At 30.0% G+C, this 15,136-nt stretch overlaps 1 protein-coding gene across 7 annotated transcripts; it reads left to right on the plus strand.

Moving 5' to 3' along the window:
* Positions 1 to 4,749: 4,749 nt before the first annotated feature.
* LOC114737604 (beta-1,4-mannosyl-glycoprotein 4-beta-N-acetylglucosaminyltransferase) lies at positions 4,750 to 7,510 on the plus strand. 7 transcript variants are annotated; one of them, XM_028925555.1, is made up of 3 exons: positions 4,753 to 4,913; positions 5,006 to 5,085; positions 5,985 to 7,510. In XM_028925555.1, exon 3 carries the CDS (start codon positions 6,072 to 6,074, stop codon positions 7,158 to 7,160), a length of 1,089 nt encoding a protein of 362 aa, XP_028781388.1. In that variant the 5' UTR covers positions 4,753 to 4,913; positions 5,006 to 5,085; positions 5,985 to 6,071; the 3' UTR covers positions 7,161 to 7,510. The 7 variants fall into 7 exon arrangements, 6 of the variants coding, with proteins under 6 accessions (XP_028781388.1, XP_028781389.1, XP_028781386.1 ...); XM_028925556.1 differs by having other exon boundaries at positions 5,011 to 5,085; XM_028925552.1 differs by lacking the exons at positions 4,753 to 4,913; positions 5,006 to 5,085 and adding exons at positions 5,246 to 5,294; positions 5,374 to 5,756.
* Positions 7,511 to 15,136: the final 7,626 nt, after the last annotated feature.

The following is a 15,136-nucleotide window of genomic DNA, read 5'->3' on the forward strand; positions in this document are numbered from 1 at the left end:
GGCGGACTCTTTTTCACTGGAGACGGCACTGGTTTGTTCACTGTCTGGAAATGGTTGCCAGATTCAGAGCCTAAAGCCACATCTTCATCATGATTCCCAGTTTCATTTGCTTGTTTTTAACCTTAGAATTTGAAGAAGACCATTACAAGATGTTTGTATTTGAGATTTTTCTTGTATTACATTATATACAATACATTCAATTCCAATTTTAGCTCCTCAGACCGTAGGGCATCAACAATTCTTGTTGTGAAAATTTGTAGAGATTTTTTTGTACTGAATATATGATATGTTACTTCAAAAGGTCAGAGCAAGGTTAACCAACACCTTGCTTGCAAATTGTATGTTTATCATAAATAACAGTTGTGATTCTTTTTATAGATAAGTTCTCTTTTGATTCTTTTTTGGTAAAATATTTAAGGTTTAATAGGTTGTTCCTACCCTGATTTTCATGACCATGCGGATTGGATTATAAAGCCTCCTCCGAAAAACGGATTAACAAACACACCTAAATTTACATATGATGACCCTCAAATAAATTTAATAAAGACAGACAATCCAACACCATCCCTCTAAGTTGTAGTAGGAACCGATATTTTGTTATCTGAAAGTCTTTCGCTTGTTCAAGGACCTTGTAATGAAGTGGCTCAGAGGCTAATTCTGCTGGCTGCTCGTCTGTCTGCCGGAGAAAATTCTGAAACTGGAAATTGCCAGGTTCCATGTATTATTTTTAGTCATAAACTTTGGTTAATGGTAATATGGACTCGGCTCACTAATTGTTTACAAGCCCTTATTTTATGGTGGACTTGATCGCAAATGGAGAAAGGAGGTTTGTTCATTATTTTTAGAAAGAATTATCAAAAAGTCTCAAGAAAAAAAAATTTAATTACTAAAAAGTTTCAATGATAAGTGATCAATCTAAACCTATTTTTATTCTCTATTTTAGGACTTGTAAGTTTTTACTCTTCACTTGTCAATAGACTTTAAGGTAATTAAATCTAGTTCTTAGGATCTGATTATAATTCTCTCTTATTTTTATCTCACAGGTTCTTGTGACTTTGTTTTTATAGGCACAGGTAGGCAATCATATTCGAAATATTATATGTAGGCAAACTTGCTAATTAGAATTTAAATCTGAGTTTACTATAGTGTGGGAGTCAATCGCTTCTGTTAGACTCAATCTTATTAGTTGTTCTTAGGACTTTGAGTGCTTCGAATCATGTATTTTTCATTATGGCGTATGTGAGATGTATATTATGGCGTTTGCCCTGTTTCTACCAGCGAAAAATAATTACAAAATCGGGGGATTTGAATCTAGAGTAATGTGAGTTATGAGTTTAACTTTTATTGGAAAAAAATTCAGATTTCATATTTTACAAAATTATTATTATTATTATATTTTTTAAATTAACCATTTTCTATTTTTAATATAGTGCAGTTTTAAAGTTGTGTAGATCAAATTTTAATATTTTTAATTTATTTATTTTTATAATGATAATTTTATAAAATATTAAATCTAAGTTGCTTGTTGTTTTTATCTGAAGGTCGACATAACATTATGAGAAGGAGAAAAAGGAAAAGGAGAGTATCTGGAAGTGGACTTGTTAATTCTTATAATAAATTATTAAGGTATAAGCACAGATTTGGATTTTTAGTTTCATACAAAGTTTGAATTTCATCACTTCATAATTTTATAAATTATAAATTATCTTTTCAGTTATTTAATACTAATATTATTAGTATGAAATTATTATTTTTTTTGCTGACCATCCTAATTTTAATAAATTACAATTTATGTGTAAGCATTTGTAAATTTTTTTTGACATTTAATATTTTAATGTTGGCATTTTGCTACTAAATTAATTGTGTTAAAATTAAAAGACTAAAAAAGTACTTTATAAAATGAAAGAATGAAAATCAAATATTGTATGAAATGAAAAGTTGTTGGCAAAAAGAAAAAAAAGTAATTAAAAACTTAACAGTGCACAAAGACGATTAGAAAGACACCGCAAGGGATAAAAATAAAAATTTATAAGTATAAAATCAAAAGAAACAAAAATACAATTTCACGGATAATCAAAATCCGTTTCTCACCCAGTCATCTACGGTATCTGTGGGAAGCCAAGTCAAGCCGCCCAGCCTTGCAAAGAGCACTAGTAATCTTCTTTATTACCAGTCCAACACAACATATTTAATTGCCCCTCTAGTACTTGTATCTTTTCTAGAAAACATCTTTGATCCTTTTTATGACATCTACATGTTAGTTTTAATAACTACTTCTTCGATATTTAATATAATACTTATTTAACTAATTTGATTAGATTGAGAAAGTTAGGTAAATTAGTTAATTATAAGAAAATATGATATGTTTTTCCTAAAACACTATAATCATTTTTCTTAATATCCTCCTTTCCTCACTTACTTGATATGGTTGAAGGAGTATTCATAGGGATAATTTAAAAAAATTAATAAATATGAAAATGTGTTTTATATATTTAGGACCAAAATTAACTTAATAATTAGGTCTTATATTAAGGATCGAAGAAGTATTAAACTTTTTTTTTTTTTTACATATGTATGAATTCCTCTAATTCTTAGCATAAAACCTAATTAACTAATTTATATTGACTAAAAATGATAGTTAAATTAATGAATACGATATATTTTTTAAAACACTTTAAGCATCTTCCTTAGTTCTTTTTCCCTCTCCTACTTGATATTGTTAGGAAAATATCAATAAAGTTAATTTGTTAGAAAAACTGATAAACATACGAAATAAGTCTTACATATAGGGCCAATATTAACTATTCGATTAGGTCTTATATTAAGGATCAAAGAAGTATCTAATAAAAATAATGAGAGAGAAGAAATTAATATAGCATTGAAATTTACTATAATTAATAAAAATAATATCAGAAATCACTTAAGTTTTATGATAAATTTGATGAATTTAACTAGAATGGTATGCGTTTAATAAGGTCGGCTGGGAATTCTCCTTTGTAGTTTGCGCGTGGGCTTTTCATTTTACTTTCTCTTCATTAATGAGTAGAACTATTAATATTAATAAATTAATAATAAATACGCAAATGTTATAAATTGAATTAAATTTAATTTTTTTTTATAAAATTTAAGTTATTTTTAATATTATCTTTATTAACTATACTAAATTTTAATATCATATTAATATTTTTGGTGCTGAACGTCATATTAATTTTTACCCTCTTACTACTCATATTAAATATGGACAAATATCAAAAAAAATTCAATAGTCCTTGAAACTATCATAGGATATTATAAAAAGAATAAAAGTTCATAATAAATGCCAGACGGAGCATCATCAAATAGAAACTAACTATCTTTACCTGAAAACTTAAGAATTAAAGGAGTGCGGTTCTTAGTGGTGAAAATTAATTTTTTTAATAGTTAGGATAATACTACCTCCAGTTCTTAATACTACTATAAAAGTTATAAATTAGTTATTTATAACAAATATGTATTACCTTTTCTAAATTACCCTATTTAATTATATACATTAGCATTACTTTTTTGATGAAAATCTTTGCAATTAATAGGAGTATTTTAAAAAAATTTAAAAGACAAAGTAAATTAAGCTTTTATATTTGGGACTAAATTCAACTCCCAACTTGTTTCATAAATACTTCTAGAAAGATGACTTTTAAGTTTTAACTCAGTAAATTTCATCACTTTATATTTAAAAGTGTTTTTTCTTATTATTTTATGTTTTATAGCGTTTTGTGCCAGTATATTTTACAGCATCTTAAGCTTAATTAGCATTCACATGAGCTCTGATCAACGTATTAAAAGGACTAAGATCAACAGTTGAGAAAATTGTAAGGATCCAATAAAAAACCCACAAAGGCCTAATTAAAGGCAAATAAAACTATAAGAACAACTCCCTCTGCCTTTAATTTAAAGAACAATTATCAAAATCACCTGACTCAATATATTATTTAGGTTTAATCAAAACTAATGAATATGAAAGATATATATTTCTAGTTCTATTTATAAGTTACTTCTAACATTTTTGACACAAACTAAGAAAAACCTAAAATTTTATTAACTCTCATTTAAAATTCAATAACTTTCTAACTTTATCCCCATTTAATATATATAATATGTCATATAAACAAAATCAACATGATAATAAATGAAGGGTAAAATTGTACATTCATACAAAAAACCTCTTAGTGTCCTATAAATATGACCAAAAAATATCTTCTCTCTGCTCTATGAATAAGACCAAAGGAGTATATATATTTTTTCAGTTATACTCTTATTTATAAAGACAATATGTGAATGATAATAAATAAAATTTTTTTATAGAGATAATGAGTGACATACATGAAATGAGGTTAAAAATGTAAAGAACAATTTAAAATTCTGGACAAAAAGAATTTATCTCTTATATTTAAACACATTAACACGAGAGAAATTGTTTCATATATTTAAAGAAAAAGACCGATGAAGTCACATAGTGCCACCACCTCACCGGCCAAGGCCAAATATCAAATAGGATAATTAAAATAATTAAAATAGGAAAGAGTAAGAATAAGTATTTAATGTAGAAGCTATTTATAGTGAATTATTGCGTGTGTGATAAGTGATTGTCCAGTGGCGAATGATCACACAATAAATTGTCCAAATCCATTTCTCCATTTTCGAGATTTGCGAAACACCACATACTTCAGCTGGTAATGCCGCAATGGCGTCAAGTCAATCTCACACAATGACCACTATCACTCTTCTTTTATTTCAGAAAAATACCCCTCTCTCCCTTTCTCTCTCTAGTCTCTCTCTCTCTCTCACTACCTTTTCCATATCACAATCAATCTTCCCTGCCTTCACTTTAACCCTATTAGCTTTCGCTGTTCTTCTTCATCTTCATTAATGTTAAGGTACGCGTGTTGTAATTGCGTTTCCTTTCTTGGCCTTCTTTGTACTTTCCTCTCTCTAACTGGTTTCCTTGCGTTTCTGCGTTTTATGGAAGGTTAGGAAGCTAATTCGTGAACCTTGAAGTTTCTGGTAGAATGACTTTTGGGGGGTTTATTCTGAGAATAAAGGCAAGAGGTATCAATAAATTCGAATGATTTGAGTTCTTGACTGAGATGTGATTCTGTCGGTCGTCATTTTGTTCTGTGTTGAAACGGTTTCTTTCAGTTGAATGGGGATCTATTTGTTGTACATTGAAGGGGATGGATTCATCTTTGTTTTCTTGTTTGGCTCGAAGCTCAAGGGGGCTGCCTCTCATGATTCCTACAAATTTCCAGATTTTTAAGGTGTCATCCAACTCTTTAGGCATCTGTTTCTGTTTTATGATGATGGATTCTGACCCCATTTGTGTCGTCTTTTCTCCAGATGCATGAATGTGGAGGCTTCATGTTATTTTTCATCACAATGATATGGTTCAATTAGACTCTTAAAGGTGTTAACAAATTTGGTTGGATAATTTGAGAATATTAAGTGGATGAGTTCTAATTGAGATGACTCTGTTAATTGGATGGCAAATTTTTTGTTGATGAATCCTGTTTACCTGGGACAATGGTATCAATGGTGATATTTGTTATTGGAAAAGCAGTCAGTTACTCAAGAGCAGAGGTTAAATTCAGATTTTTGTGACAATGAAGAAGAATGTTGTTATGGGTTTTAGTGTCTTGGAGAGCCTTATAAGCTTGCTTAAGGCTTTGAAACCTAAACCTCAATGGCTAATTCATATGTATGGTTGTGAGCATTAGTTATAGGTAATTTAATATACATCCAAGACATCATTCCTATGTTTGATTTGCCAAATTATGTTGAGAATCCATTATGTTTTCTCACTGTGAGGAGGAACAGCTTGGTGATATTAGTTAACTGTTGCAAAGTGTACTTGACCGTTTGGTTTTGAAAATTCACATTGAATGGCATAAATATGTTCACTCTGTATTCAAGTTTCTACATTCTAATCCATTTTGATGAAACTTATGCAGCTTGCAGATGGACATGATATATCCAATTCATTGAACTGGGGCAAACATGTTAATCGCTTCAATTGACAAACATTTTCTCTTCAAGACATGGCTTATCGAACTCGCCTTACCACTAGACAGAAATCTCCCAAATTGCGCTATGTCTTTCTTATTTTGTTGGCAATAGTTTTTGTCGCTGAATTGTTCATCCATGGCCAAAAGATTTCTTACTTCTTCCGACCTGTTTGGGACAAACCCCCAGCTCCCTTCACTCGTTTACCTCACTATTATGCAGAAAATGTCTCCATGGATCATCTCTGCCGCCTCCATGACTGGTCACTCCGCTCTGAACCTCGTCGCATTTTTGATGCAATCATCTTTAGCAATGAGTTAGACATACTAGAGATTAGATGGAGAGAACTTTATCCTTACGTTTCAAAATTTGTGATCCTTGAGTCCAATACTACATTCACAGGCATTCCAAAACCTCTATTCTTCGCCTCAAACCGAGCTAGATTCGCCTTTGCTGCAGACAAGGTTGTTCATGGCATGTTCCCTGGACGAGTTGCAACCCCTGGATCACATCAGGACCCTTTTGTTCTTGAGTCAGAGCAACGTGCAGCAATGAATACATTGTTACACCATGCAGGGATTATGAATGGTGACATTCTTCTTATGGCAGATACAGATGAGATTCCTAGCCCTCACACATTGAAACTGCTTCAATGGTGTGATGAAATTCCTGCTGTTTTGCATCTTGAACTGAAGCACTACATGTACTCATTTGAATTCCCTGTCGACTACAGCAGCTGGCGGGCCACAGCAAATTTGTATGGTCCCCTGACTCGTTACCGACACTCTCGATTAACTAATGTGATCTTCTCGGATGCAGGATGGCACTGCAGCTTCTGCTTTCGGTATATTTCTGAGTTTGTGTTTAAAATGACTGCTTATAGTCACGCAGACCGGGCAAAACAGAGGGATTTTCTTGGTCATAAGAGAATTCAGGAGCTTATATGTAAGGGAGATGATCTTTATGATATGCTCCCTGAAGAATACTCCTTCCAGGATCTGATTAGAAAGATGGGATCCATCCCACGATCGGCTTCTGCAGTTCATCTTCCTGCTTATTTGATAGAGAATGCACATAAGTTCAAGTTTCTTCTTCCAGGAGGCTGCATGAGAGAACCAGGATGAAATCTATGTGGATGTTTTACGCCCAGTAAAAAATGTAGTATGTTGAAAAAGAGATGCAAAATAAATGATTACCATAGAAATAGAATATGAATTTTATGTAGGCGTCTTGCTGTGAATGCATGAATGTATAGAAAGGATCTTAGTTTTCTTCCTTCCAGTGGGATTTAGCTTTTAGGAGTACGTGGAACTTAAGGCTTTTTTTACTCTGTTTTTAGTTATGTTCTTAGAATAGTTTTATAATTTTTTTTTCCAAAACAAGATTTAGGAAGGAAAAAACATTGTTCGAATGATTGTTATAAAACAATCATATCAAGCTGCAATGAGTTTGAATTCAAGAGGAGAGAGCTTGAGCTTGAGCAGTTAAGCGGCTAAACAAAGATAGGATCATTCTTTGCTTTTAGCCCGATTTTATAGAAAAAAATTTTTGGGTTAAACGGTATTTTTGCATCCGAAGCTTCTGCGAGTTGTGGAGGCCTGGTTAATTTTTTTTTATTTTTTATTTTAGAGCAATGTTGCTTCGGAAATGATAAAAATATAGCAATGTTGGCCTATCTTAATGGAGAGTTAACTGTCAGTTGACCAATTTTGTTGACGTGACTTTGCCACGTCATAAGAAAAATAAAACAAAAACAAGATTAAGAACAAAAGAAGGTGATGAACTCTGCTCCGACAATAACACAAAACTTGGAGCAAGATTGATCAGAAAGGGGGAAAAAAGGGAAATTTAAAAACAAGATCAAGAAAACTCAATGGAGTTTCCGCTAGCACCCTCGTGATAAGCCACTGAACCAAATCATGTAACCTCTATAGTTTCTAACAGCACCCTCGTGCTTCTGCTGAAGCTCTTTAGGAGCAGTGAAGGGATTGGGTTTATGAACGAAGCAGTGACGTGAAGAGTTCAGTAATAATCACAAACAAACCAACAGAACAGAGAAAGTGATGCTGTATCAGGCACGCACCCACAACATAAAGACCAGCTCGAACGAAGATGAAAACAAACTCCTAAATCATTTTTTTTTCCCCACGGATGCATGATTCTTATAGTAAAATACCTCAATCATCACAACAGCAAATGTTGGGCCAAGATCATTCAGCTCCCATGACTGATTCAGAGATCGAGAGAGAGAGAAGGGAAATCGATCGGAGTGGGAAGGGGCGCCATCAATGGCGGAAGGGATTGCAGGATTATAGACATTGGAAAAGATTGGCTGAAAACTTGCGCTACCCTCACGCTGCTTCACTGTTCAATCGCCGATCTCCACCCTCTTGAACGGCGTTGCAGAGCTCGATGAGGCTGAGGCCTTTGGTTTGCCACAGCTTGAATGCACGTAGATGATAACGAGAGGGAGGTTGAGGCGTTTTGACGATGATGAGGCTGAGTGCCACGTCAGCGCTGAAGTCAGACTTTCTCACTTAACCGTTAACGCTACGCTTACAAAAAATATATAAAAGTTGTTTTGATTTTTTTTTCATTTTTTAAAAAATAAATTTTCATTTCTCAGTTTATAAAACCCTGATGGAAAAATATTTACCAAACAATTTTTTTCATTTTTTAAAAAAAGAAAAATTGTTTTGGAAATAAGGAATCAAACAAGGTCTAAATTTCTTACTTTAGAATATGCGAGGATCTGGAATAACATTAACATATATTATCCGCTTTAAAGAATAAAAGGATATTTTGTCTTTTTAATTAGGCAGACAGGCAATATAACACGAAGTTCTTTGTTAAAAGTAGGTTATTCTTTTTTTTCTCTTTTCCTTTTAAACTATTCACTGTTTATGGTTTCAAGTTACAAATGTATTTAGCCTTATACTTCCTCTTGTCATTTATAAGGCATCTTGTAGAAGTAATTTTTTGCCCTAAATTTAAGTCATCGACTAACTTGATAATTGCTACTTTTTAATTTTACCCTTGTTACTAATTAAGGTTTACATTTAATAAGTTCGTGAATCATTTAAGTTGGGGTAAACTTAAAAAAATTAATCTATTTAGAACATATCTAATGCTTTAACTATCATTCCTTAACATGAGAATTAGTTGAGAATCTCCTATAATAATAAGGACAAGGAGTGCTTGGTAATTTTAAGATTCAACATCATCAATAAACTTCTCAGCAATGGTTTAATTTTTTCGCTTCAGGTTTTATTTTTGTTAGTGTTTTTTCAAGAGAAAATTCTATTTTTGGTTTTTATAATTTTAAATTGATTGAAATCCAATTTCTCAACTTTAATTTCGTACAAATTAACTCTTATATTTTTAACCGGATTATAATATAATCCCTAAATTATTATTCAACGCAACTCAATCCTTACAATCGCATCATTTAAAATATTAGTGCATATATTTTAGAAAATCAAATTATATATTTCACAGCACAATGATTGAGTTTCAATTAAGTCAAAAATTATTAGAACTGAATTATATTGAGCTAAAATTATAGATACCAAAATATCACTTTTTCCTCTTTTAGTAAAAAAACCATTCTTTAATGGATTGGACTTTAAAAATAAGCCCAAAGATCCAACCCAATCTAATTAATTTCATCAATTGTTTCCTTGGGTTGTTTACGTCAAATTCCAAATTGGGCTGAGTGGTTACAGACCGATGAGAAAGGAGTTTCGTTTTCATGCTAGGTGGCATTAAACGGATAATTAGGTATTAGGCACTTAAAAGCAATTGAGATTTACCACTCTCATCTTGTGGTCATAAATGTATAATATTTATATAATGTTAAGAAAAAAATGACTAAAGTATATATTTAATTCTTTAATTTTATGTAAGGTTTCAGTTTGTTCCATTAACTTTAAAAAGTATACTTTTGAACCTTTAATCCAAAATTGTTAGTCTTAAATGATAATTTTTTATAACAATCATAGTTGTTTTGAATATTATTTAATATGTTAGTATTTCATGATATTTTATTAGCATTCAAGAGTTTAATATCATCATTTTTTGTTAACAGTTTTAGAGTTAGAGGACTAAAAGTTATTTTTTAAAGCTAAAGGACCAAAATAAAACTTTGTGTAAAGTTAAAGAACTAAAATATACTTTAGCTAAAAAAAATTGAAAACTTGACCAATGCCATAGTCTTTTGGGGAGGGGGATGACTTGGTATAGGATTTTTGTTAATAAAATAAGCTTTTTGCATTTATTATTTGTTATAGATAATTTCTTAAAAAGAAAATATGTATGTTTGACATGATCAAATTAATCTTAATTGATACTATCCACGAATTAAATGATAAAAAATGAGTTTATATTCATATAGTTTCTCTTTTATATATATATATATATATATATATATATTCGTGTATAGTTATATAAATGTTCTTTCAAACAATTTAATAAAAAAATAAAATATGTATAGACAAGTCATCTAAATCCTGTGCAAAACAAAAATATTATTATAAGAATTCAGTACAACAAAAAATGTATAGAATTTAATTAAAATCCCTACTTATTAATTAACTCCATCATATCTTCTTCTTCTTCTTCTTTTGGGCTAATCACAAGTATTTTTCTTGTGATGATCATCACATTTGAAATACTGTCGAGTACTAAATATTGACACATCTTTTAATAAGAATTCTAGCATTTCCATATCATTTTGAACTTTTGATTCCTTACTCGCAAAACCCAAGTGGTATAGAAATGAAAGACAAGGAGGATAGAAAGTGATAAAACTGAACTTATTTTTATATCGCAATAACCATCAAATAGTTTAAAACAAATCTTAACTCAAGTTGTTTATATTTATTAGTTTATAGGTGAATTTACAAATACACATTCGCATTTTAACAACTAATAATAATAATAACAAATGTCTATATTTCAAAATTGAATTTATAAGTGTACATACATATTTTAACAACAAACAATAACAAAATAACAAGTGGCCATATGAAAAATTTACAAGTCCTAATTTATATTACAAGAGCTTAAACAAAAATTAACAACTAAGAATAGCAATGCTTTTTTATATGTTTTTTTATTCTCAGCCTAATATTTTTTTTTTTAAAAGGAGAATGATGTACACAGACGACCATAACAAAAATTTTTTTAAAAAAAAAGTGAAACCGAAGGATCATAAATTTGAAAAATGATTGAGAATGATTAAGGTGAATGAATAAAATAAAATGTTACTTTCTCCCATCTAAAATGTTAGAGCTATGCAACAAATTTGTAACTATTAAGAAAATTAATTAGATTAGTTATTTGTTAATAAATCTATATTGATTTTCTTGACATATCTATTTTAATTCTTTGCATTATATGTTACTTCATTAATGAAATAACCTCTTTATATATATATATTATAATTAATAGAGGAAGTTTAGAAAAAATGATAAATTTGTAAGATAAAATAAATTAAAATTTCTTTACCAAAAAAAGAAAATAAAACTTCACATTTTTACCAAAATAAATCGATATTGTACAAATTCCGTTACTACTAGCTTTTATATTTAAGATGGAAGAGAATATTTAGTTATAAACATCTAAGTAAGAGTGATCTAAATATTATTATATTTTAAGAATTTCCATTAGCTATTGACCTCCCAACATTTTGAACTCAAGGAGTCTAATTATGGTATTCTTTTCTTTTCTTTTTTTCTGAGGCCAACATCTAATTATGGTATCCATGAATCAACCTAATATTGAAAAGTCTTGGCTATTTATTTTTCCCTTCCATTTATGAACCTGAGTTACTGATTACAGAACAGTCAAATATGTCAAAACAATGCTTTAATTATGAACAATATATGTCAAAATATAGTACAGATACAATGAACTCATATAGATGCATTGAACTTCTTAAATTAGTATTTAATGATTAGAAATCTATAAATAAAGGTAGTTCTAACACAAGGCATTATGTACGTTTGTTCATCTAAGACAACCTAATTGTCATACATTTGCAGGGCAAATCGAAGGTGAAGAAATCAAGAATTCAAAAACATGAAGATGATCAGTATATTTGCTATTATTCTAGCACTTGTCCTTGTTCTCATTTCAGGTATGTGCATACAAAACTAGCTAGATTGGGTTAGTTTGGATTAAAACTTATTTTTGTCCCGAAAGTTTGTGCGCAAGAACAGTGAGTATTTGATAATTTTTTTTTGAATCAATAATGTGACCCAGAAATGTTAACCGAGGAGCAAGCCGCCCTGATAGTTAAAATATTAACATTAACCGTAAACATTTTTAATGGTTAGGAGCTATATTGCTTTTTAACACTTTCAGGCGTAATATTAATTTAAAAAAATTTTAAATATTCATTGTTTCTATGTAAAGATTTTCGAGGCAAAATTAGACGTTAACCTGGATTAGTTTTCTTCTTCAAATAAATGCTCCTAGCTCATTAAATTTTTTCAAAAAATATATATATTTGTGTATGCAGGGAGTAAAGAAGCAATGGGAGAACCAGGAAAAGTTTGCAAGAAGCATAACTACATGCCAGATTGTAGTGAGGAGAAATGCAGTGACTTGTGCATAAAGAATTTCCCAGGATCAACGGGCGAGTGTCCTCGTGATAGTCCCAAGGATTGTACTTGCTTCGTACCTTGTTAGCCAGACTATGATATTCCATATAAAATAGTAATATCTAGCCCCAGAAAATATAATAAATAATATAAAATTGGCGTCCACTTTGTGACTTCGTCATTTATGTTGAGCTTAAATACAACTTAGCCCTTTATGTCCCTTCATATATAATCGATATTGACATGGACTATACGTAGTACTCCTCTCATTTTGAATGTGGAAATTGGTGAAACCGTGAAACAATTATTTTGTCCTAAATTTATAATTTGTCCTTCAAATTATTCATCCTATTTATTAATTGCACTTATTTAAAGGGTCTGCTAAGAAAGGATCAATGTGTAAATTTATTCCAACAGTTTTTACTTCTGAACAATGTTATCCTGAAAATTTTTTTGCGTTCAAGGTTGTTTTGGAAGTGTTAAAATGAAAGTGTAAAGCTCTACCTGTTTCTTTCCTTACAACGTTGTTTTAAGTTTTCTTTGTCATAACCATTTGATCAATATATTAAACGTTGGACTAGATATCAAATTAACAGATCAACGGGTCATAATTTACAAATTCGAACTAGTGATATACTAATTAAATAAAAAATAATGTTATATACTTATATACTCCTCCAGTCCTTAATATGTAAAAAATAAAGTATTAAATTATCAAATGATTTAAAAATAAACTTGATAAAGATTAAAAGGTTTCAATTGTCCTGATGATAGTGTAAGGCAGTGGGGGAAGAAAAACGCATAACTGAAAAAACGGGCTGGCCCAACTATATAGGGCTAGCCCTTGATAGGCTCAAACCTAAATGGGTTAGGTTTAAAAAACCCACTTACTTTAAAGCCCCTTTAAAATTGAAGCATGATACTCCCCTGCTTGGACTTGGTTCACATGATTTAGGCCTTTTTAAAAAATTTTAGTGTTTTAATGCTAACTTTTAAATAGACAAACGAAAAATAAAAGATCTCATAAAATGTTTTGTTAAAATCATAAATAATAAAAATTGGATATGAATCACATTTGAAAATTCATTTGGGGAACGATCCCTAGGAAAAGGAGAAGCTCTGAGGACCTTGAGGAGAAATAAGTAACCATATAAAATGACCACTTTACTTTTTGTGCAATCTTCTTTAGTCTATTTTCTTTATGTGTAAATTAATCACGTTTACACAATCCATCTTTCTTTTATGTGACTTATCTTTTTCTATGTGCAATCCATCTTCTCTACGTATAACTTTCCTATATGCAAATTACATTTTGTGCAATTTATCTTTTTTATGTGCAATATGTTTTCCTTATATGTTCTCCGTCTTTCCTATATCCAAACTAGTCCATTTTATTAAACCACCCTTCTTATATGCAAACTGCATCTTCTCTTTTGTACCATCTATCTTCTCTTTGTCCAAGCTAGTCCCCTTCATGCAATCCATTTTTAATGTATAATTTATCTTCTCCGTGGGCAACTTCTCTTCTTAAATGCAAATTATGTTTTGTGAAACTTTTTTTTTTTCGGGTTTTGGCTTTCATTTTCATTTATTAAACTTTAGATAGTACTTTAGTCTTTTTGCCATCAAATTTATTTTTCCTAAAGCACCTCGTGACTTTTGAGAGTTGATGTTGGTCTAGTATGTAAGACCTATTTCATATGTTTATCAATTTTTTTTTTTCAAATTAACCATATTAGTATTTTTTCAACAATAATCAAGTAGAAAAGTGAGGGAGATTAATAAAGAAGATGATTAGGGTATTTTAGAAAAAAAATATCATATTAACTAATTTAACTAACATTTTTAATCAATTTAAATTAGTTAATTAAATCTTACATTAAAGACCAGAGGAGTAATTTAAAGAGATCAATGTATTCATACAAGTTCAATGTATCTAGACTATTTTATTACATGCATTCTTTAGAATCAAAGCATGGAGTAACTTGGATTTTTTATTAATTGGGTAATAGGTTCACTCATGCATGCTATAATTAAGATCCTTGAATTCCAAATGCGGGAGGTCAATAATGGGCATTTACAAAATATCATACCCTCTTTGATTATAAATACTACCTCTGATCCTTAGAATAAGAGTTAAATAACTAATTTATGAATATTAAAAAATTAGTTAATTTAGTTATTTATAATAAATAAGTGTTATTTTTCTTAAAACATCTTTATTAATCTAAGTTAACAAATTATAGAGGTAGTATTATAGAGCTAGTTAAAAATTTATTTTGGTCACAAATATAAAATTTCAATCCACTTTATTTTAAAAATTTATACTTTTCTTTTCCAAATTAGTTTTATTGATTGCATGTATTAATGAAGAGAATTTTTATCAATGAATAGTTTCAATACAAGTGATTAAAGAGACTATTTTTGAGAAGCATAACATACATTTTTCATAAATAAATAACCTAGCAAATTTTATTAATATCTGCAGAATTAGT

This window comes from Neltuma alba, unplaced genomic scaffold (genome assembly GCF_004799145.2).
Source record: "Neltuma alba isolate B1F8T4 unplaced genomic scaffold, ASM479914v2 tig00013470_pilon, whole genome shotgun sequence".
Lineage (NCBI taxonomy): Eukaryota > Viridiplantae > Streptophyta > Magnoliopsida > Fabales > Fabaceae > Neltuma > Neltuma alba.